Source organism: Gigantopelta aegis, chromosome 14, assembly GCF_016097555.1.
Source record: "Gigantopelta aegis isolate Gae_Host chromosome 14, Gae_host_genome, whole genome shotgun sequence".
Lineage (NCBI taxonomy): Eukaryota > Metazoa > Mollusca > Gastropoda > Neomphalida > Peltospiridae > Gigantopelta > Gigantopelta aegis.
This window is the reverse complement of record NC_054712.1, coordinates 54,919,129-54,945,378: the sequence shown is the minus strand read 5'-3', so window position 1 is coordinate 54,945,378 and position 26,250 is coordinate 54,919,129. Positions and strand designations below refer to the sequence as shown.

General features: G+C 37.7%; 1 protein-coding gene across 2 annotated transcripts; it reads right to left on the bottom strand.

Annotated features, from left to right (window-relative positions):
• Window positions 1-349: 349 nt before the first annotated feature.
• On the bottom strand, window positions 350-26,250 carry LOC121388669 (ATPase WRNIP1-like). 2 transcript variants are annotated; one of them, XM_041520113.1, is made up of 8 exons: window positions 25,664-26,250; window positions 24,661-24,855; window positions 23,576-23,826; window positions 19,862-20,088; window positions 18,504-18,659; window positions 18,207-18,286; window positions 5,966-6,131; window positions 350-3,823 (listed from the first exon to the last, which is right to left on the bottom strand). In XM_041520113.1, the coding sequence occupies exons 1-8, from the start codon at window positions 26,231-26,233 to the stop codon at window positions 3,726-3,728; spliced, it is 1,743 nt and encodes a 580-aa protein (XP_041376047.1). In that variant the 5' UTR covers window positions 26,234-26,250; the 3' UTR covers window positions 350-3,725. The 2 variants fall into 2 exon arrangements, with proteins under 2 accessions (XP_041376047.1, XP_041376048.1); XM_041520114.1 differs by having other exon boundaries at window positions 26,015-26,250.

Here is a 26,250-nt window from a genome sequence, read left to right as displayed (position 1 = left end):
TGCACCAAACCCCACTTCCAGACTGGAAGAGATTCACGGCAACAGACTGAGAGTTTATAATTGATCTTCATGATAGTGCAAGTCGCAGTGGAGTCCACACAGAACTTCACTTACCAGAGTTGCACCAAACCCCACTTCCAGATTGGAAGAGATTCACGGTAACAGACTGAGAGTTTATAATTGATCTTCATCATAGTGCAAGTCGCAGTGGAGTCCACACAGAACTTCACTTACCAGAGTTGCACCAAACCCCACTTCCAGATTGGAAGAGATTCACGGTAACAGACTGAGAGTTTATAATTGATCTTCATCATAGTGCAGAAACTACATTGTGTACGAATACACGGTCCTTCGTTCGCTTTGTATTAACACAAAATTACAGCTTATGTGTAATCGGTGACCATGTATAATTATGTCACAGCTGCTAACATTAACATACCCATGCAAGCTTTCTGCCAGAAGGTACGAAGGGTAAAATTACCTATGCGAGTTAGTAAGCGTGTGTGTGTGTGTGTCTTTTGTGTTTTGTTTCTACTTTTTAATTTTTTTTAAATTATTATTATTATTGGTTTATTTATTTATTTATTTATACTTATTATCTTGATTCCCGTATTTAATCCCTCTTCTATAACTTAGATTGACAGAAACCATAACAGTTTTTCATTATTACATTTATAAACCATAGTGGTATTATTTGTCTTGTTTTGTTTACATGTTTTGTATAGTTTACATATATGAATATGAAAGTTTATTTAAAATCTAATAATTATGTCATGTACTGGTGCTGTCCGCGACTCATGTTTTGTCCTCAGCATGAGTTGTCTGTCATGTAAATCAGGGACTGAAATAAATTAATGGATACATTTTAAACTTTTTTAAATAGATACAACAGTGAACTTCTGTTTGAAGTTATGTCAAAGTACATGGAATGCAGTGTCCAATTTATCAATATTTCTTTCCCATAACCACCTACATGTAGTACGGGCACTATGATCTGCACTGGAAAAAATAATTTTATAATTGTATCTATAAGCCTCAGCACATACAACACACACACACCACACACACATTTTCTCACTAATATACAAATGTTGTAAATGTCACCAGCTCACATGAATGCTTCACAAGTGATCACAATATATCCTGATGGAGAGTACCAAGGGATCACACAAATGGTAAGTTGATCAAACAAAAGTCGTAAGTTGACTCTATTACTGGCAGTCAATTCAACACTACTGACATTCAGCCCCATACCACAACTTTTTCTATGCCAGGGCCGTAGCTAGCGGAGTGGAGGGGGGGCAAGGGGGCAGTTGTCCAGTAAAAAAATCCAGAAAAAATTATAGAAACTTAAAAGAAAATTATTTTTAACCGTTTAAGGACTTTTAGACTATTAACTACTCAGTTGCCTCCCCCCCCTCCCCCAACAAAAAATCCTAGCTACGGCCATGTATGCTTGTAGGGATTTAAATCTCTGTTGGTGCTTATTTCTTTCCATCAGCTTAATGATCATACATGAAATCTATATAATACATACAGCACTATTTATTTGGGACCACATTCGACTTTAGTGTCTAGCACATCTAGCTCTTTATATAGCTTTATCAGATAGGAAAATTACATGGGACAAAAATTATAGAAAACTTTGCAGGGTCTTGAAAAGTAAGGGAATTGAAGCGAGTTTATCACCAAAGAACAAGGATCAGTTCTAAAATCCATACTTCCAAAAACATCTGGAGGTTTTTACATCTCTGATTGATGACCAAGGTGTATTCACTGATTAAGAGATCAAGAAAAGAACACAGGATGTCCAAGGCATCAACTCTAGTCATTTAAAAATTGCACTTCACTGTGACAAACAATCTTTAATTTAATGTTTGGGACTCAAGGCACTGGCAACATTTACTCTTTATCTGGACCAAATTAAAGGACTTTCCATGCCTTTTTATATGATTTTTTTATGTTGATATCAACAGAATCTAACAGCATTACAATGCTTATTTTATTGGGGGGGGGGGAATTAATTAACAAACAACATTAATGTTCGGTTGTAAGACTTTCCAAGCCGGAAAATGACATCTGATCATCCCAGGACTTTCCAGGATGTTCACGACCCATATGATCTCTATAATGGATTCCTCTTCTCCCTTATCACAAACACAGTGACACTGCTTCATTTGAACAAAACTACAATAAAAGCAATCAAGTGTTTGTATGACTTAATTTGCTGGGATGACTTAATTTGCCCTCCCCCTTTAAAGCAGTTATGGGTCAGCTACCACGGCTATAGAGAACAGGGTTTTGTGTAGTGTGTACCATGGTTATAGAGAACAGGGTTTTGTGTAGTGTGTACCACGGTTATAGAGAACAGGGTTTTGTGTAGTGTGTACCACGGTTATAGAGAACAGGGTTTTGTGTATGGTGTACCACGGTTATAGAGAACAGGGTTTTGTGTATGGTGTACCGAACAGGGTTTTGTGTATTGTGTACCAGTTATAGAGAACAGGGTTTTGTGTATGGTGTACCATGGTTATAGAGAACAGGGTTTTGTGTATGGTGTTCCACGGTTATAGAGAACAGGGTTTTGTGTAGTGTGTACCATGGTTATAGAGAACAGGGTTTTGTGTATGGTGTACCACGGTTATAGAGAACAGGGTTTTGTGTATTGTGTACCAGTTATAGAGAACTGGCTTTTGTGTATGGTGTACCACGGCTATAGAGAACAGGGTTTTGTGTAGTGTGTACCATGGTTATAGAGAACAGGGTTTTGTGTAGTGTGTACCACGGTTATAGAGAACAGGGTTTTGTGTAGTGTGTACCACGGTTATAGAGAACAGGGTTTTGTGTATGGTGTACCACGGTTATAGAGAACAGGGTTTTGTGTATGGTGTACCGAACAGGGTTTTGTGTATTGTGTACCAGTTATAGAGAACAGGGTTTTGTGTATGGTGTACCACGGTTATAGAGAACAGGGTTTTGTGTATGGTGTTCCACGGTTATAGAGAACAGGGTTTTGTGTAGTGTGTACCATGGTTATAGAGAACAGGGTTTTGTGTATGGTGTACCACGGTTATAGAGAACAGGGTTTTGTGTATTTTGTACCAGTTATAGAGAACTGGCTTTTGTGTATGGTGTACCACGGCTATAGAGAACAGGGTTTTGTGTATGGTGTACCACGGCTATAGAGAACAGGGTTTTGTGTATGGTGTACCACGGCTATAGAGAACAGGGTTTTGTGTATTGTGTACCACGACTATAGAGAACAGGGTTTTGTGTATTGTGTACCAGTTATAGAGAACTGGCTTTTGTGTATGGTGTACCACGGCTATAGAGAACAGGGTTTTGTGTATGGTGTACCACGGCTATAGAGAACAGGGTTTTGTGTATTGTGTACCATGGCTATAGAGAACAGGGTTTTGTGTATTGTGTACCACGGTTATAGAGAACAGGGTTTTGTGTATTGTGTACCATGGCTATAGAGAACAGGGTTTTGTGTATTGTGTACCACGGTTATAGAGAACAGGGTTTTGTGTATGGTGTACCACGGCTATAGAGAACAGGGTTTTGTGTATTGTGTACCATGGCTATAGAGAACAGGGTTTCGTGTATTGTGTACCACGGTTATAGAGAACAGGGTTTTGTGTATGGTGTACCACGGTTATAGAGAACAGGGTTTTGGTGTATTGTATCCCACAGTTAATAGAGAAGTAGTTTTTGTGTATTAACTACTTGAAGAAGTCTGTTCCTCTCAAACAGTCTGGCAAATACTCCTGTTCCACGGGTTCGGAGAATTCTGGGTTGTACTTGTAACCTTTACCATAACCTGCATTGAAAATCAAATAACAGCATATTAGCAAATTATACGAGGCCATTCTAAATGCCAACAATTCATGATGACATGGGAAACCTGCTGCCACCACATAGGTTACTCCTAGCAAACAGCAGTAAGAGATTTTTTATGTGTACTTTCTCATATAGGATGGTACACACCATAGCCTTTGATTGTCCAGTTTTGGAGCACTAAACGGGATGAGTTGTAAAACAGTTCCATTGATGGGGATTGATACTATGAACCATCATACCTCTCCCCTTCATATACATCCTGCCCCAGCCAATTACAGATTAAATATTCCAGTAATGTCAGTTGGTTAAGCTATGCGACTGGTAGGTATTGAGTTTATCGTGTATATTCCTCATACTAGCTCTGACCCAGAGTGAGTTGTAACTAACTAACCAATGGTCAACCATTAACCCACTGACCTAGACAGACAGCCTAGATAACTAAGGTGTGTGTCTAGGACAGTGTGCATAAACCTTCATTGGATATAAAAGAAAGAAAGAATGCATTAGCACATTTTTATTTACAGTTATATGGTATTTGACGTATTAAATACCACACACGAGAAGAAAGCCGCTGTTGCCACTTCATGGGCTACTCTTTTTGATTAGCAGCAAGGGATCTTTTATATGCACCAACCCACAGACAAGATAGCACATACCACGGCCTTTGTTACACCAGTTATGGAGTGCTAGCTGGAATGAGAAACGGCCCAATGGGTCCACTGATTCATTGGATTTAAGCACGGAAATAAGTTAAAATGAATGAATGAATGAATGAATGAATTGGAAAGTTTTTTATATTAAGATAATGAGAATGACAGGCAGAGCAGTGTTCTCGCTGCTCCATTTAAGCAGAGGCGCCCAGCCCCCCTATTCCATTTTGCTGCCCTCCTTTCATGTTCCCCGCCCTCCTTTATTTTTGAGCGCCCTCCTTTATTTTTCAGCACTTATCTCTGCTATTTCCAAATGCACTTTTTTTTACACAAAAAACAACGATCAGTCTGCACACTGGACATCAAAGGAAACAAGCTGCGTTGAGTACGAAAAAGCAATTGACGAAACATTTACGTAATTTAACAATATTTTTTAAGAGCCTCTATTTTGTCCAATATCTGTATCCATTTGTATGTTTGATAGACACAATAAAAGTTATATTTTATGTAAGCAATGAAAACATTTTATTTTTTACGGATTCGGCAATCTCCGATTGAAAAAAAACCCTCTTATTTGGCGCCAAATTTGTCACGTGATCAGAACGGTCATTCTGTCTTTTGTTTCCACTATCGTTTGATATTTTGTCCTCAGTTGCAGATATAATTGGTTGAAACTGATGATTTTTACTTTCTGTTATTCTGTTTATTCAGCAGTTCTTTATAAAATATTGTAAACTTTTCATTTTGAGGGGATATGAACGCTTATAAAAACAACGGAAGTGGTAGTGTTTATCATTAAAACATTTATCTTGAGTGCCAAATAATATATACACTGTCTTTACAAAAACTAAACTTTTTATCAGTTGATGATAATATTTTATCACAGCGATTGATTCATTCGATGAAGATAGAAATAACAAAAATGTATCTGACATTAGGAGATCACTTTACAAACATCTTTATTGTTTTTCGTATATCTTGAAATCTTTATTAAAAATAATATTAAAACTTTGATCGATCCAGCAAAACCGGAACTGCCCGTGAATGTCAGACCGATATCATCTTCGGTTCAATTAAAAGACGAGTCTTTTTATAAACCCCTTTGCACTTTTTTGTAGGCAAAATAAGGAGTATGTCTTTTCTCAAAGTCTATCAACACACAACAATATGGTAACCAAACTACTCCCCCCTCCCCCTTTTTTTTTTTTTTTTGCTTTTCGTTTATTAGTGGGGGTTTTTTGGTGTTTTTTTGAAGGGTGTGGTGCCGAGCGGCCGCCCTCCTTTAATTTTCACCCAGCGAGAACACTGGGCAGAGGGTGATATATGAGAAAAATTAATGAATAAATGAATGAATGAATGAATGAATGAATGAATGAATGAATGCCACTTGAAGCAGTTTCATCAATATCCTAAGCATGAAGTTGGAAACGAAATATAAACTACAAATGTATGATGGTCATAAAGGATGGTACCTAAATTTTTCATTAACGTGGTTGGAGCATTTCTCAGATGAAGTGGAACCGTTGGAAGAGGTCCTTCGTGGTTCTTGATGGCGGCCTTGGCTTTACTGTACGCCGCGTACACCTCTATAGACTTAGGGGCCCTCGCTAGATAGGTCGCACACTGTGCAAGTATCACCTGCAAGAAACAGCAATTACTGAGACCTCGCCATGAAAAACAAATGAAGGCGGTGATTAATTGTTTCCCCAACTTAGATTATAGGGAGCCATTAAAGATAGTACCATATCGAGTATTAATATTGAGATTACAGGGAGCCATTAAAGATGGTACCACATCGGGTATTAATATTGAGATTACAGGGAGCCATTAAAGATGGTACCACATCGAGTATTAATATTGAGATTACAGGGAGCCATTAAAGATGGTACCACATCGAGTATTAATATTGAGATTACAGGGAGCCATTAAAGATGGTACCACATCGAGTATTAATATTGAGATTACAGGGAGCCATTAAAGATGGTACCACATCGAGTATTAATATTGAGATTACAGGGAGCCATTAAAGATGGTACCACATCGAGTATTAATATTGAGATTACAGGGAGCCATTAAAGATGGTACCACATCGAGTATTAATATTGAGATTACAGGGAGCCATTAAAGATGGTACCACATCGAGTATTAATATTGAGATTACAGGGAGCCATTAAAGATGGTACCACATCGAGTATTAATATTGAGATTACAGGGAGCCATTAAAGATGGTACCACATCGAGTATTAATATTGAGATTACAGGGAGCCATTAAAGATGGTACCACATCGAGTATTAATATTGAGATTACAGGGAGCCATTAAAGATGGTACCACATCGAGTATTAATATTGAGATTACAGGGAGCCATTAAAGATGGTACCACATCGAGTATTAATATTGAGATTACAGGGAGCCATTAAAGATGGTACCACATCGAGTATTAATATTGAGATTACAGGGAGCCATTAAAGATGGTACCACATCGAGTATTAATATTGAGATTACAGGGAGCCATTAAAGATGGTACCACATCGAGTATTAATATTGAGATTACAGGTATTAATATTGAGCAGGGAGCCATTAAAGATGGTACCACATCGAGTATTAATATTGAGATTACAGGGAGCCATTAAAGATGGTACCACATCGAGTATTAATATTGAGATTACAGGGAGCCATTAAAGATGGTACCACATCGAGTATTAATATTGAGATTACAGGGAGCCATTAAAGATGGTACCACATCGAGTATTAATATTGAGATTACAGGGAGCCATTAAAGATGGTACCACATCGAGTATTAATATTGAGATTACAGGGAGCCATTAAAGATGGTACCACATCGAGTATTAATATTGAGATTACAGGGAGCCATTAAAGATGGTACCACATCGAGTATTAATATTGAGATTACAGGGAGCCATTAAAGATGGTACCACATCGAGTATTAATATTGAGATTACAGGGAGCCATTAAAGATGGTACCACATCGAGTATTAATATTGAGATTACAGGGAGCCATTAAAGATGGTACCACATCGAGTATTAATATTGAGATTACAGGGAGCCATTAAAGATGGTACCACATCGAGTATTAATATTGAGATTACAGGGAGCCATTAAAGATGGTACCACATCGAGTATTAATATTGAGATTACAGGGAGCCATTAAAGATGGTACCACATCGAGTATTAATATTGAGATTACAGGGAGCCATTAAAGATGGTACCACATCGAGTATTAATATTGAGATTACAGGGAGCCATTAAAGATGGTACCACATCGAGTATTAATATTGAGATTACAGGGAGCCATTAAAGATGGTACCACATCGAGTATTAATATTGAGATTACAGGGAGCCATTAAAGATGGTACCACATCGAGTATTAATATTGAGATTACAGGGAGCCATTAAAGATGGTACCACATCGAGTATTAATATTGAGATTACAGGGAGCCATTAAAGATGGTACCACATCGAGTATTAATATTGAGATTACAGGGAGCCATTAAAGATGGTACCACATCGAGTATTAATATTGAGATTACAGGGAGCCATTAAAGATGGTACCACATCGAGTATTAATATTGAGATTACAGGGAGCCATTAAAGATGGTACCACATCGAGTATTAATATTGAGATTACAGGGAGCCATTAAAGATGGTACCACATCGAGTATTAATATTGAGATTACAGGGAGCCATTAAAGATGGTACCACATCGAGTATTAATATTGAGATTACAGGGAGCCATTAAAGATGGTACCACATCGAGTATTAATATTGAGATTACAGGGAGCCATTAAAGATGGTACCACATCGAGTATTAATATTGAGATTACAGGGAGCCATTAAAGATGGTACCACATCGAGTATTAATATTGAGATTACAGGGAGCCATTAAAGATGGTACCACATCGAGTATTAATATTGAGATTACAGGGAGCCATTAAAGATGGTACCACATCGAGTATTAATATTGAGATTACAGGGAGCCATTAAAGATGGTACCACATCGAGTATTAATATTGAGATTACAGGGAGCCATTAAAGATGGTACCACATCGAGTATTAATATTGAGATTACAGGGAGCCATTAAAGATGGTACCACATCGAGTATTAATATTGAGATTACAGGGAGCCATTAAAGATGGTACCACATCGAGTATTAATATTGAGATTACAGGGAGCCATTAAAGATGGTACCACATCGAGTATTAATATTGAGATTACAGGGAGCCATTAAAGATGGTACCACATCGAGTATTAATATTGAGATTACAGGGAGCCATTAAAGATGGTACCACATCGAGTATTAATATTGAGATTACAGGGAGCCATTAAAGATGGTACCACATCGAGTATTAATATTGAGATTACAGGGAGCCATTAAAGATGGTACCACATCGAGTATTAATATTGAGATTACAGGGAGCCATTAAAGATGGTACCACATCGAGTATTAATATTGAGATTACAGGGAGCCATTAAAGATGGTACCACATCGAGTATTAATATTGAGATTACAGGGAGCCATTAAAGATGGTACCACATCGAGTATTAATATTGAGATTACAGGGAGCCATTAAAGATGGTACCACATCGAGTATTAATATTGAGATTACAGGGAGCCATTAAAGATGGTACCACATCGAGTATTAATATTGAGATTACAGGGAGCCATTAAAGATGGTACCACATCGAGTATTAATATTGAGATTACAGGGAGCCATTAAAGATGGTACCACATCGAGTATTAATATTGAGATTACAGGGAGCCATTAAAGATGGTACCACATCGAGTATTAATATTGAGATTACAGGGAGCCATTAAAGATGGTACCACATCGAGTATTAATATTGAGATTACAGGGAGCCATTAAAGATGGTACCACATCGAGTATTAATATTGAGATTACAGGGAGCCATTAAAGATGGTACCACATCGAGTATTAATATTGAGATTACAGGGAGCCATTAAAGATGGTACCACATCGAGTATTAATATTGAGATTACAGGGAGCCATTAAAGATGGTACCACATCGAGTATTAATATTGAGATTACAGGGAGCCATTAAAGATGGTACCACATCGAGTATTAATATTGAGATTACAGGGAGCCATTAAAGATGGTACCACATCGAGTATTAATATTGAGATTACAGGGAGCCATTAAAGATGGTACCACATCGAGTATTAATATTGAGATTACAGGGAGCCATTAAAGATGGTACCACATCGAGTATTAATATTGAGATTACAGGGAGCCATTAAAGATGGTACCACATCGAGTATTAATATTGAGATTACAGGGAGCCATTAAAGATGGTACCACATCGAGTATTAATATTGAGATTACAGGGAGCCATTAAAGATGGTACCACATCGAGTATTAATATTGAGATTACAGGGAGCCATTAAAGATGGTACCACATCGAGTATTAATATTGAGACCATATGAGATTACAGGGAGCCATTAAAGATGGTACCACATCGAGTATTAATATTGAGATTACAGGGAGCCATTAAAGATGGTACCACATCGAGTATTAATATTGAGATTACAGGGAGCCATTAAAGATGGTACCACATCGAGTATTAATATTGAGATGAGATTACAGGGAGCCATTAAAGATGGTACCACATCGAGTATTAATATTGAGATTACAGGGAGCCATTAAAGATGGTACCACATCGAGTATTAATATTGAGATTACAGGGAGCCATTAAAGATGGTACCACATCGAGTATTAATACTGAGATTACAGGGAGCCATTAAAGATGGTACCACATCGAGTATTAATACTGAGATTACAGGGAGCCATTAAAGATGGTACCACATCGAGTATTAATACTGAGATTACAGGGAGCCATTAAAGATGGTACCACATCGAGTATTAATACTGAGATTACAGGGAGCCATTAAAGATGGTACCACATCGAGTATTAATACTGAGATTACAGGGAGCCATTAAAGATGGTACCACATCGAGTATTAATACTGAGATTACAGGGAGCCATTAAAGATGGTACCACATCGAGTATTAATACTGAGATTACAGGGAGCCATTAAAGATGGTACCACATCGAGTATTAATACTGAGATTACAGGGAGCCATTAAAGATGGTACCACATCGAGTATTAATACTGAGATTACAGGGAGCCATTAAAGATGGTACCACATCGAGTATTAATACTGAGATTACAGGGAGCCATTAAAGATGGTACCACATCGAGTATTAATACTGAGATTACAGGGAGCCATTAAAGATGGTACCACATCGAGTATTAATACTGAGATTACAGGGAGCCATTAAAGATGGTACCACATCGAGTATTAATACTGAGATTACAGGGAGCCATTAAAGATGGTACCACATCGAGTATTAATACTGAGATTACAGGGAGCCATTAAAGATGGTACCACATCGAGTATTAATACTGAGATTACAGGGAGCCATTAAAGATGGTACCACATCGAGTATTAATACTGAGATTACAGGGAGCCATTAAAGATGGTACCACATCGAGTATTAATACTGAGATTACAGGGAGCCATTAAAGATGGTACCACATCGAGTATTAATACTGAGATTACAGGGAGCCATTAAAGATGGTACCACATCGAGTATTAATACTGAGATTACAGGGAGCCATTAAAGATGGTACCACATCGAGTATTAATACTGAGATTACAGGGAGCCATTAAAGATGGTACCACATCGAGTATTAATACTGAGATTACAGGGAGCCATTAAAGATGGTACCACATCGAGTATTAATACTGAGATTACAGGGAGCCATTAAAGATGGTACCACATCGAGTATTAATACTGAGATTACAGGGAGCCATTAAAGATGGTACCACATCGAGTATTAATACTGAGATTACAGGGAGCCATTAAAGATGGTACCACATCGAGTATTAATACTGAGATTACAGGGAGCCATTAAAGATGGTACCACATCGAGTATTAATACTGAGATTACAGGGAGCCATTAAAGATGGTACCACATCGAGTATTAATACTGAGATTACAGGGAGCCATTAAAGATGGTACCACATCGAGTATTAATACTGAGATTACAGGGAGCCATTAAAGATGGTACCACATCGAGTATTAATACTGAGATTACAGGGAGCCATTAAAGATGGTACCACATCGAGTATTAATACTGAGATTACAGGGAGCCATTAAAGATGGTACCACATCGAGTATTAATACTGAGATTACAGGGAGCCATTAAAGATGGTACCACATCGAGTATTAATACTGAGATTACAGGGAGCCATTAAAGATGGTACCACATCGAGTATTAATACTGAGATTACAGGGAGCCATTAAAGATGGTACCACATCGAGTATTAATACTGAGATTACAGGGAGCCATTAAAGATGGTACCACATCGAGTATTAATACTGAGATTACAGGGAGCCATTAAAGATGGTACCACATCGAGTATTAATACTGAGATTACAGGGAGCCATTAAAGATGGTACCACATCGAGTATTAATACTGAGATTACAGGGAGCCATTAAAGATGGTACCACATCGAGTATTAATACTGAGATTACAGGGAGCCATTAAAGATGGTACCACATCGAGTATTAATACTGAGATTACAGGGAGCCATTAAAGATGGTACCACATCGAGTATTAATACTGAGATTACAGGGAGCCATTAAAGATGGTACCACATCGAGTATTAATACTGAGATTACAGGGAGCCATTAAAGATGGTACCACATCGAGTATTAATACTGAGATTACAGGGAGCCATTAAAGATGGTACCACATCGAGTATTAATACTGAGATTACAGGGAGCCATTAAAGATGGTACCACATCGAGTATTAATACTGAGATTACAGGGAGCCATTAAAGATGGTACCACATCGAGTATTAATACTGAGATTACAGGGAGCCATTAAAGATGGTACCACATCGAGTATTAATACTGAGATTACAGGGAGCCATTAAAGATGGTACCACATCGAGTATTAATACTGAGATTACAGGGAGCCATTAAAGATGGTACCACATCGAGTATTAATACTGAGATTACAGGGAGCCATTAAAGATGGTACCACATCGAGTATTAATACTGAGATTACAGGGAGCCATTAAAGATGGTACCACATCGAGTATTAATACTGAGATTACAGGGAGCCATTAAAGATGGTACCACATCGAGTATTAATACTGAGATTACAGGGAGCCATTAAAGATGGTACCACATCGAGTATTAATACTGAGATTACAGGGAGCCATTAAAGATGGTACCACATCGAGTATTAATACTGAGATTACAGGGAGCCATTAAAGATGGTACCACATCGAGTATTAATACTGAGATTACAGGGAGCCATTAAAGATGGTACCACATCGAGTATTAATACTGAGATTACAGGGAGCCATTAAAGATGGTACCACATCGAGTATTAATACTGAGATTACAGGGAGCCATTAAAGATGGTACCACATCGAGTATTAATACTGAGATTACAGGGAGCCATTAAAGATGGTACCACATCGAGTATTAATACTGAGATTACAGGGAGCCATTAAAGATGGTACCACATCGAGTATTAATACTGAGATTACAGGGAGCCATTAAAGATGGTACCACATCGAGTATTAATACTGAGATTACAGGGAGCCATTAAAGATGGTACCACATCGAGTATTAATACTGAGATTACAGGGAGCCATTAAAGATGGTACCACATCGAGTATTAATACTGAGATTACAGGGAGCCATTAAAGATGGTACCACATCGAGTATTAATACTGAGATTACAGGGAGCCATTAAAGATGGTACCACATCGAGTATTAATACTGAGATTACAGGGAGCCATTAAAGATGGTACCACATCGAGTATTAATACTGAGATTACAGGGAGCCATTAAAGATGGTACCACATCGAGTATTAATACTGAGATTACAGGGAGCCATTAAAGATGGTACCACATCGAGTATTAATACTGAGATTACAGGGAGCCATTAAAGATGGTACCACATCGAGTATTAATACTGAGATTACAGGGAGCCATTAAAGATGGTACCACATCGAGTATTAATACTGAGATTACAGGGAGCCATTAAAGATGGTACCACATCGAGTATTAATACTGAGATTACAGGGAGCCATTAAAGATGGTACCACATCGAGTATTAATACTGAGATTACAGGGAGCCATTAAAGATGGTACCACATCGAGTATTAATACTGAGATTACAGGGAGCCATTAAAGATGGTACCACATCGAGTATTAATACTGAGATTACAGGGAGCCATTAAAGATGGTACCACATCGAGTATTAATACTGAGATTACAGGGAGCCATTAAAGATGGTACCACATCGAGTATTAATACTGAGATTACAGGGAGCCATTAAAGATGGTACCACATCGAGTATTAATACTGAGATTACAGGGTGCCATTAAAGATGGTACCACATCGAGTATTAATACTGAGATTACAGGGTGCCATTAAAGATGGTACCACATCGAGTATTAATACTGAGATTACAGGGTGCCATTAAAGATGGTACCACATCGAGTATTAATACTGAGATTACAGGGAGCCATTAAAGATGGTACCACATCGAGTATTAATACTGAGATTACAGGGAGCCATTAAAGATGGTACCACATCGAGTATTAATACTGAGATTACAGGGAGCCATTAAAGATGGTACCACATCGAGTATTAATACTGAGATTACAGGGAGCCATTAAAGATGGTACCACATCGAGTATTAATACTGAGATTACAGGGAGCCATTAAAGATGGTACCACATCGAGTATTAATACTGAGATTACAGGGAGCCATTAAAGATGGTACCACATCGAGTATTAATACTGAGATTACAGGGAGCCATTAAAGATGGTACCACATCGAGTATTAATACTGAGATTACAGGGAGCCATTAAAGATGGTACCACATCGAGTATTAATACTGAGATTACAGGGAGCCATTAAAGATGGTACCACATCGAGTATTAATACTGAGATTACAGGGAGCCATTAAAGATGGTACCACATCGAGTATTAATACTGAGATTACAGGGAGCCATTAAAGATGGTACCACATCGAGTATTAATACTGAGATTACAGGGAGCCATTAAAGATGGTACCACATCGAGTATTAATACTGAGATTACAGGGAGCCATTAAAGATGGTACCACATCGAGTATTAATACTGAGATTACAGGGAGCCATTAAAGATGGTACCACATCGAGTATTAATACTGAGATTACAGGGAGCCATTAAAGATGGTACCACATCGAGTATTAATACTGAGATTACAGGGAGCCATTAAAGATGGTACCACATCGAGTATTAATACTGAGATTACAGGGTGCCATTAAAGATGGTACCACATCGAGTATTAATATTGAGATTACAGGGTGCCATTAAAGATGGTACCACATCGAGTATTAATATTGAGATTACAGGGAGCCATTAAAGATGGTACCACATCGAGTATTAATATTGAGATTACAGGGAGCCATTAAAGATGGTACCACATCGAGTATTAATATTGAGATTACAGGGAGCCATTAAAGATGGTACCACATCGAGTATTAATATTGAGATTACAGGGAGCCATTAAAGATGGTACCACATCGAGTATTAATATTGAGATTACAGGGAGCCATTAAAGATAGTACCACATCGAGTATTAATATTTACTACTTGTCTAGTACACTCATGTCACATTAGTCTGTATTAATATTTACTACTTGTGTAGTACACTCAGATCACATTAGTGTGTATTAATATTTACTACTTGTGTAGTACACTCATGTCAAATTAGTCTGTATTAATATTTACTACTTATGTAGTACACTCATGTCACATTAGTCTGTATTAATATTTACTACTTGTGTAGTACACTCATGTCAAATTAGTCTGTATTAATATTTACTACTTGTGTAGTACACTCAGGTCACATTAGTCTGTATTAATATTTACTACTTGTGCAGTACACTCAGGTCACATTAGTCTGTATTAATATTTAGTCTGTGCATGTTAATTATGTAATATTACGTCTTGAAACAAGTGTTGGGGTATGTTTGTAAACAAACAACATTAATTTAATTCATAAAACAATTGTTAAAACAACACATCTTGATTGTGAATATATGCATAAAACTGAAAAACGTAATTAATGCACTAAAAGTATACTTTTGCCAGCCTCGATCAACATGTTTTTGTATCACCTGTCAACACGTGTCTGTCACCACTGTAATGATCAACCTTGTATATCAACGTAAATACGTTTATATAGAAGCTTCAATACATACCTTATTGTAACTTATGAATCCATAAATGAAATAAATGGATTGTTTTATCTGTTAACACAAATATCCAAGCATACTTCGAATAAATCTTACAGCATGACCTATTTTTAGCTATAGTCTGTTTCATAATTATCATCGATTGTTCTATATGCCTAACAAACACTGTTTGTACTCATTTACACAGTTAATAACGGACAACTTTTGTTGCATATTGATCATAAATTTGGACATGGGCTTTTTTATTGTTATTTTGTGTTATTCAAACTAAGGAGCATGGAACACCATTTATATTTATCTTATTTGCATAATCTAAATTAACCTGAAGCAAACTATACTAGGAAGTGTTTGCTGTCTAGAACTTAAAAAAAGTCAGATCCATTCCCCGTTTGTTGTTTCTGTGAACAATAGCGACGGAAGTGGTTGTTTTAATGTTTGCTGCTCAGACTTATATGCTGTTATGCAGGTCAGTAAATACAGGGGGTTGCCACTAAAAAAAAGCGCTATTACTTAAGTTTAAAAAAAATAAATCATTTTTAACTTTCAGTAGTAACACGTTTATTGTTCCATTGTACTGTGGCGGTGAAACAAATATTAAAATAAAAAGATTTTAACTTTAAAATATAACACAAATGCTTAGAAAGAAAGAAAGAAATGTTTTATTTAATGACGCACTCAACACATTTTATTTACGGTTATATGGCGTCAGACATATGGTTAAGGACCACACAGATTTTGACAGGAAACCTGCTGTCGCCACTATATGGGCTACTCTTCCGATTAGCAGCAAGGGATCTTTTATTTGCGCTTCCCACAGGCAGGATAGCACAAACCATGGCTTTTGTTGAACCAGTTATGGATCACTGGTCGGTGCAAGTGGTTTACACCTACCCATTGAGCCTTGCGGAGCACTCACTCAGGGTTTGGAGTCGGTATCTGGATTAAAAATCCCATGCCTCGACTGGGATCCGAACCCAGTACCTACCAGCCTGTAGACCGATGGCTACCACGACGCCACCGAGGCCGGTACAAATGCTTAGGTGCCACCAGTGTACTAATTTTTTTTTAATTTACATACTAACGGGAGCTAACAATTACTCTTTGTGAATGAGTGTCTTAGCTGAAACAGGTGGAGATAACTCTATTCCAGATGGCGCGATGATCGTCAGGGTCCCAGAAACCTGGTTTGTCTCTGATTAGCTTCAGGTTATAAGCGACCAACTGAGTGACTTGAAATTATGTATCAGTTTGTTTTAACAGTAAATTAATATTTTAAATATCAGAATGTGTTTTGTTGCATTTTTATTAATGTCTATCTAATTGGGAAAAGTACATTAAAAATATTTGGGTGGCAAAGTTGAGTTTTTATGCAGCAAAGTGTACCCATGCACACGTTTTTATACAGTGTCAACACGAACGCATTGAGTATTATACAATATATTTATTACCTTTACTGTTAATGTGTTTTCCACCATATCTAAGTATATAAAATACTAGACCGCCCTGTGTAGGAATGTCCTGTACAGAGCTGTCATCACTATATATATTTTTTAATACTAGTATCCACAATATACATATATTTTCTTTATTATTACTGACCCCCCCCCTCCCCCCCATATCTCAGTACACGTGTAGACAAACATCAACTGGTAACGACTGGTAACCGTTCACTGCAGCGTATACTATAGACCATCCTGTGCAGAACTGTGCTGTGTAGGAACGTCCTGTACAGAGCTGGTACGGTTTTGGTCCCTTATGATCGTGGTATAACAAAGAATGACAAAGCAATGAAAAAATACAGCTATTGTCCGAGTATGTTGGACCCTGACGAGTGATGAGCCACCTGTTTTATTATCTCCACTGTTCTGAGCTAAGACGCTCATTAGTGTAGCAGGAGTGATGGGGAACCAGAGTGAGAGGTGTCTTGAAACAGTCGCATCAAAACCAATAGAAGATTCAGTTTAAAGAAAACGAATGTTTGTTTAAAGACAACTCATTAAATTTAAAAAAATACTTATTTGGTATCTAACCAATAGCTATTTGAAATACTGGGTTGACAGATGGAGTTAAGAAACACGCTACCACAACGAATAGCAGCAAGAGATCTTTTGTATGCACTTCCTCATAGTCAGGACAGCACATACCACAGCCTTTGATGATATCAATCAAGAAATGAAATTATTACCATGTTCAGTTATAAGAATATTATTCTGTAGCATTTAAGGCACCTATATCAATACACTGTCCTTGGCGTTGCAATGTTGTCATGTACAAAATGTGTTCTGTTAATAAAAAATATTTGCTAACTACAGTATCGTGATACTTCTAGGTTAAAACTAAATCAATGTAATGGTATTTTTGACATTAAGTAATTTTGGAACTGAATGTTACCTCACATTCTGGCATTCCGATAAAGTGACAAGCCTGATATGTGGCTACCGCTTGTACCAGCGCTGCTGGATCAGCTAAACCTACAAAACACAAATACAACTTAAATACAGCATCACTGATACATAAGACATTTGATATTGAAACACCTGAAATGATCTATTTTGTTTCTAAGCACTACCTAAAATAGTGCAACACTGAGATTCATGCAGTCGCATGGTATTATTTGGACCAATCCAAACATTTATAACAAAAGAGTACTTCACAGATTGAAATTACATAACCATTAACTCAACTTACCTATATCTTCACTTGCCATTCTTACAAGTCGCCTAGCAACATATAGCGGAGTCTCTCCCCCTTGTAACATTCTGGCCATCCAGTAGAGGGCAGCACTGGGGTCAGATCCACGCACAGCCTTATGCATAGCTGATATGATGTTGTAGTGCTCCTCTCCTGTAAACAGAATTATAACACCTGTTGATGACACAATGTGTATTTCCATACAACTGACCACTATGTCTAGAATTAATACCTGTTGTCAACAGAATGACAGGGTTGAAAATTAGCAGTCGCCTGGTCACCCCTGGTGACCTTTATTGGCTAAAGGCGACTAAGAATTTTTACAAAGGTAATCCGTTGGGCGACCATCGATTTTAGTGTCTGGCGAGTATTGTATCAGTTAAAAAGAAGAAAGAACGCATTTAAACTAAATGTTACAAAACACACTGCATCTGTGCTGGTGTGAACTAAAGCAGCAGAAGACAGAAGACAGAACATGCTCTATATTTTGACAGTGCCAGACTCAAGCTTCTGTGGTTTTGGGCCAGGTCTTTCTAAAAGAATTGAGCTGAACACATATTGCAGACAGTGCATGTATTTTTAAAATCTGGAAATCAACAGCTTATTGGAATGGATTGGATGCACCATAATTATCTAGTAGGCCTACATTTTTACAATTATTGTTATTTAATGTTATGGTAAAAATGAATCATCTTTAATTAGCGTATATTATTCTGGGACAAAATCAAAATCTATCTTGAAGTTTTGCACCGACCAGTGATCCATAACTGGTTCAACAAAGGCCACAGTTTGTGTTATCCTGCCTGTGGGAAGCGCAAATAAAAGATCCCTTGCTGCCTGTCGTAAAAGAGTAGCCTATGTGGTGAAAGAGGGTTTCCTCTAAAAAACAGTGTCAGAATGACCATATGTTTGACGTCCAATAGCCGATGATAAGATTAAAAATCAATGTGCTCTAGTGGCGTTGTTAAATAAAACAAACTTTACTTTACTTTATCTTGTAGTTTTAACTCCCACCCACATGAGTGCACACATATAAAAATAATAATGGAATTTTTCAATACTACAGGGATAATTCCAAATATAAATTTAAGTGATTTACCTGAAATAAGATCTAAAGTCTTTACACCAAAACATACTTGATGACATTACTGTCCAAATGTAACTGTAATAAACAATAAGTACTTTTTTATGTTTTGTAATATGATAAAGTATATCGTATATTTTGGTAAACTGCTGTCCTGTTATGATGTCGCTTCCCAAAATTACGCCATTACACTTGTTATTGCATGTGTGCTTTATATGGTGTTTTTTATTAACTCGGTTATGTTGAACCATGCAGATAATAAATGACAAACCTGTCCTGTCATATGGCACATGAGATCTCTCCAGCCCAATCTTTACGTGATCTGTGGTGATGACGACATTGTGTTTATGGCCACCATCACTTGCTCCACTCTGCTGCTTGAAATCAGCGACCCGTGACTGGACGGCCATCTGGAGACCGTTTAACGCAATCCTACCGTCTCCATCACACAGAAGTGCAAGCGACTTCAGTGCCTGGCGTTCAATCAATACCGGTGGACTGGAATGGAAGCGAAACAAATTATTTAGTTTTATGTAATTTGGGCTAATGTTGTAATTAAAACAGACAATTGTTTTTTTAGGAAGTTATTTATACATTGACCGGATGACCAAAATGTAATTGTTTTGCCAGGATTCGATCATTCACACATGGTTGCACAAAACAAAGTTAAAAAGTTTGTTTTGTTTACCGACACCACTAGAGTACACTGATTTATTAATCAGTGACGGCTATTGGATGTCAAACATTTGATAATTCCGAAACATGTCACGTAACCTATATTTGGCACCAACCATGTACAATTAATTATAAATTGAATCACCTAAAAAAAATAAAAATAAAAATTAATTACCGTACTTAAAATATCTCCATAAAAAAAAACCCAGATACGAGCTCTTAGCGGAAATGCCGATCTTTAATGAGCAGGGCAATCACGAGGTCCGTGACGTCAGAGACGCGTCGCTTGATCTGAAGCCTTACACTTAAAAGCATTAGTCCGTACCACTCATAAAGAATCTAAGACTTGCACAGCTTACCAAAACAATGAGTGTTCGTTCGCAAAACGTTTTGCCGTATCAATATGAGCTGTTAGTAAATGAAGAAAGACACACATTTACTTACAACAGTGATACTGAAGAAAAAACGGATAGCGAGTCGGAGGGTGGAGAAACCGATGGTGCCAGACCAGACCGGTCGACCAATTTACAGCCCGGAGCCCGAAAGTAACCCGGAGACAAAACCAAAACTCGGATGCTAATGCCGAGGTGTATACTGTTCATATTTAGCATAAAGATACACCTCGATATGATGTATTTAAATATGTAAAAAATATATATGTAGGACAAACATTTTTTGGGTGGTTTTTTTTTAGAAAATATCGCATTTTTTATGTTCGGGCTGTACATAATGAAATCTGTATGCACAGTGTAAACAAACGCTCTAATTTACGACAAGGCGCTTCACTTTCATTAACCTGACTTGTAAAACAACATAAATGACTTGAGAGTATAATCAACTTTTAAACTAAATATATTTCTATTTGCATCAATAGAACGAAATGGGGTTATAGTATTTTTCTCTCATAAAAAAAGTAGCATATTATTAGGCCTATTGGTAGGGTGCGTTAGAGTAAAAATGACCACTCACGATACCCAAGTGATAATTTTTTTTTTTCTTTGGTACTACGTAATTGGTCAGTTTTGTAATTTTAGATGGGAAAGTCTACTTAATCAAGGGTTTTACAGCATTGTTTACAGTAATGAAGCAGGGCGGCTGATAATGTCCATTAACATTGTACTACAGTCGCGACAGGTTACGTCACAATACCCTGTGATCTTAAAAAAACTGGCACGTATTTTGTACGTATGTCTAGACTGTGGTAATCACTTACCTGGTCGATACCCTGCAATATACACATGCCAATCAGGAATCACATGTGCAGGCCACGGAAAGAAAGGACCAATTAACTAAAACAACACTCTGATTCTCAAGTCAGCCCGTGGATGAAACATAATAGTTATTTCGACACCGACAGTAGTGGTTTATTTTGTATTGAACTTCGTGTTACTTTGGGGCTTCGGGCATTGAGGAACATTTTTGTGATTAAAAACATTATTTAAAATTATTATTGTTTTCTACACGGTTTTTTTTAAAAACATATTTAAATACATTGTGCTGAGATGTATCCTCATGCCAAATCCCATGTTTGTATATGCCATATTTAATTACTTATTGACGTTTCCTTCTTCGGACGGTGAATACAGATTTTGTTATGTAGGCCTACAGCCCTAACATGAAAAATCTTCTTTTTTTTTTTCCCCAAAAAAAAAATAACATATATCAATACATCATGCCGAGGTGTATCTTTGTGCCAAATATGTACAATGTACACCTCGGCATTCGCAACCGAGTACTGTTTTTGTCTCCGGGTAACATTCGGGCTCTGGGCTGTAAATAGGCCGACACCAAAGTACTATGCGGTGTTGGTGTCCAATCTTTTCTTTTGCGATAAAATACACGCGTCTTTCTTCGGATACAATCCTTTGGAAAACCATAAAAAGACAATCCTGATCGTTTAAACTGTTTATTTTTACACCCAAAGGCCGCGCAGTACGGCACTGTTGGACTGAAAAGATCGTAAGCCCCTTACTCCATATATAAACAGTTAACAACAATGGAAGAGTACAGCGGCTCTGACGTCACTTCCCTTTTTTTCCGAACGCTCACAAATAAATATGCATAAATCGTACTTTGATACTGATTAGCATAATTTCTTCATTTTAAGTTAACTACACGTATTTTATTGTTATAAAGTTATTTGTATATTATTTTTATATCATTTTGCTTTTAAAATGAGCTATAATATGGTCTCGTGTCATGTTTCCTTTAAAGAAGAAACCCACTACATTTTTCCATTAGTAGAAAGGATCTTTTATACACACCATCCCAGACAGGATAGCACATACCACAACCTTTTTTATCAGCATCAAAGGGTCTGTTAAACATTTATTTTCTGCAGCATTTACCTCAGCCTTTCATATATCCAAGTTTACTAAGAGGTATAATGTTTTACCATCTGCATTTCAGGTTTAACTGTTTTGCTACTAATACATGGTCTGAGCTGTTGTTTGATGTAGTTTACTGAGGGTCTGGTTTCTAGGGGTTTCACTGTAAAAAGTAAAGTTTGTTTTATTTAACGACGCCACTAGAGCACATTGATTTTTTATCTTATCATCGGCTATTGGACATCAAACATATGGTCATTCTGACACTGTTTTTTAGAGGAAACCCGCTATCGCCACATAGGCTACTCTTTTATGACAGGCAGCAAGGGATCTTTTATTTGCGCTTCCCACAGGCAGGATAGCACAAACCATGGCTGTTGTTGAGCAAGTTATGGAACACTGGTCAGTGCAAGTGGTTTACACCTACCCATTGAGCCGTGCGGATCACTCACTCAGGGTTTGGAGTCGGTATATGGATTAAAAATCCCATGCCTCAACTGGGATCCGAACCCAGTACCTACCAGCCTGTAGACCGATCGCCTAACCACGACGCCACCGGGGCCAGTAGGGTTTCACTGTATGTCACTTGAGAAATAAACTGATACAACATAAAAGGCAGGACACAGCCCAGTGGTACAGAGGTTGCCTGATGCATGGATGATCCAGGATCGATCCCCGTCAGTAGGCCCATTGGGCTAATTCTCGTTCCAGCCTGTGCACCACTACTGGTATATCAAAGGAAGTGGTATGTGCTGTCATGTCTGTGGGATGGTGCATATAAAAGATACTTTGCTAATAATAAAACAACTGTAGCAGGTTTTCTCTCTAAGACTATATGTCAAAATTCCAAACTTTGGACATCCCACAGCCCATTATAAATAAATCAATGTGCCCTAGTGGTGTCGTTAAACTTTAACTTTGATATAACATAAAATCTTGTTTAATATCCTATCACTTCTTATCAAAATAAAATGCAAATGAACCTGTCTGTTTGACCTTGACCGTCATCTTCAACATCTTCATCAGCCACATCATCCTCGCTGTCAACAACCTGGACATTCATCTCGTCGACTGCTCTGTATAAAATTCTCTCCACAGCTGTACCGGACAGCTTCTCTAGGACAATAACTCTACACCGACTGAGTAGAGCACTGTTCACTTGAAAGGATGGGTTCTCGGTGGTGGCGCCAATCAACACAATAGTCCCATCCTCAACATGTGGAAGCAAAGAATCCTGGAATGTAATTTACATAGTACACAACAAAAGAATAACATAAAACTAAGTGATTAGAAGCTGCATTTTATCTGGTATTTGTAATTTGCCTTTCGACAAAATGGCTTTTTAAAACTTTGTGTTCCTAGAACATAGAGCTTAAATGGATATTTTTAAATCATAAACTACAAATATGTAATATGTCTGCACAAGAAAAGCTGTAATATGATCACTAATTACATAAAGAATACATACCCTAAATTTGTACAGATATTAAGCTAAAATTATTCAAAGCCATATCTTCTACTGGTTTTGGGGAAGTCTGAACTGGCAACATCATTCAGCCAAATGATACAAAGCAGCTGCTCCACTGACACACACACACCCTCCCATATGCTTATTTCGTAACTTTGAAAGTAGCAGGTCGTCTGAGAAAAATAAGCATTTACATCTACCGAATGCAAGAGAGGTTACAACTGTAAGTATGAAAGGTAGGCGGCAGTGGTAGCAGGATGTATAAGCTGACAAAAACCAATCTGCACTAGTGTAGACAGGATGGAGGTCATGGCCCAGCCCGGTACACTGAAACAGATTTTGTTGCATATGATATGTGATCATTTTGTTCATTTGGCAACCAAAATATTTCATATTATCTATATAAAAATACAAGTAGATGCCATCTGGCTCCTAGATGGAAAAGTTAACATAGAGGGCTGTGGCCCCCACCAATCACACCTCTTTTTTTCCCCCGACCACATTTATATTTGCCCATCACCCCATAACACTTATAAAAGACAGTGTACCTCCACTTCCATTATATAAAATCCTGGTCATGAAAATTATAATATTCTGTACCTGCTGAGTTTTGTTGAACCTGTGAATTTCGTCCAAGAAGAGAATTGTTTTTCGTCCGAGCAGTTTCTGATCATTCTTTGCAATTGCAATGACTTGCTTGACGTCACTGATCCCAGATGTAGTCGCTGACAGCTGAACAAATTTCACATTGCCACAACTCTTACAGTTGTTTGCAATTATTCTGGCTAACGTAGTCTAAAACAGAAAATAATAAAAAATATGTAACTAGCTCATCTTCCTAAAGGTGAAACTATTCAGTGCTGCTCACCTTGGAAATACTTAATGAATGGACTCTAAATATTTCTCTTTTTTTTATCAGTTACAGAATTGAGTGACGCTGTGCATTTTTTTTTCCTAGGGCTTTGTTTGGTTTGTTTGTTGTTGGGTTTTTTTGGGTGGGTGGGTGGGTGGGGGGGGAGGGTGTCCTAAAAAAACATGGATTGCACAGAAAAGGTAAATATATGTATATACAGTTATATATTTATATATCCTCCTCATCTGCCTTGGTTTCCTAAAAGCTTTCCTTCACACTTTTCATATAGCCAAGGCAAGTTTTAGGACTTCTATTTTGCCCTAAAATAAGTGGTGGGACAAAACCCAGTGGTCAGCACTTGTCGTAAATCGTGGTTGGTCTAGGATCAATTCGCCGTCTGTAGCCAGTCATGCTACACTGACTGGATAAAGAAATAGCTCAACTGGCCACACAGGGGATTGATCCTAGACCAACCAGACATCAGGCACGCTCTTACCACTGGGCTTCGTCCCACCCCTTATTTGGGGGCAAAGTCTTGGATATTTCCAGCATTTATTGTTTACCGTTGCTTTTTGGAATGTATTTCTTATCACTGCCGCACTGTAATATTTTATTACAAACTTAAAGAGTTTGACCTGTACCCCTCTATATCAAAGTCTCTAAGACTAACCCTAAGTTTAAAAGTAACCCTAACCATTGAAAGGGGGTACGAGTGGAACTCATGCCTTTTATTACTTAAAATTCAATAACCTTCCCACAGCCAGGTGGTCCCCACAAGATCATTGATGGAATCTGCCGACTTTGTAAAAGAGAATGGAGAAGACTCTTTTCGCCAACAGCACTGTCCTGCCCTACATAGTTTTCTAGTGTCTTGGGACGCATCCTTTCTGCCAAAGGTATTAAATCAGTCTTTGAACATGAAGTCGACTTTACTGTCATATTCGAGAAATTATGCGTAACATTTCTATCGTTTATGCTTTCTTTTTCACTCCCGATGTTTTCCTTCTTAACTGATGCATCTGGTTGTTTTGTCAAACAAGAAACGGAAGACAAATGAGCATTTGATCTTTTAGAATCTGGAGATATTTTGGTATCGTTTACTTTTAACTTTTTGCTTGATTTTGTATTCCCTGAGGCTGATGTGAGGAAATTCCATGCCGAAACCGTGTTATTTGTATCAGATTTACGTTTCCCAAGACTAGTTGATGGTTTGCTTTTCTGAGCCGAGTTGTTCAAGCACTCGTTCACGTGATTTGTAATTGATGACACTGGAAACGTCTTGCTACAAACAGGGCATTCTGAAGTGTCAATTCCTTCCATTTTCACAAATCCCTCCA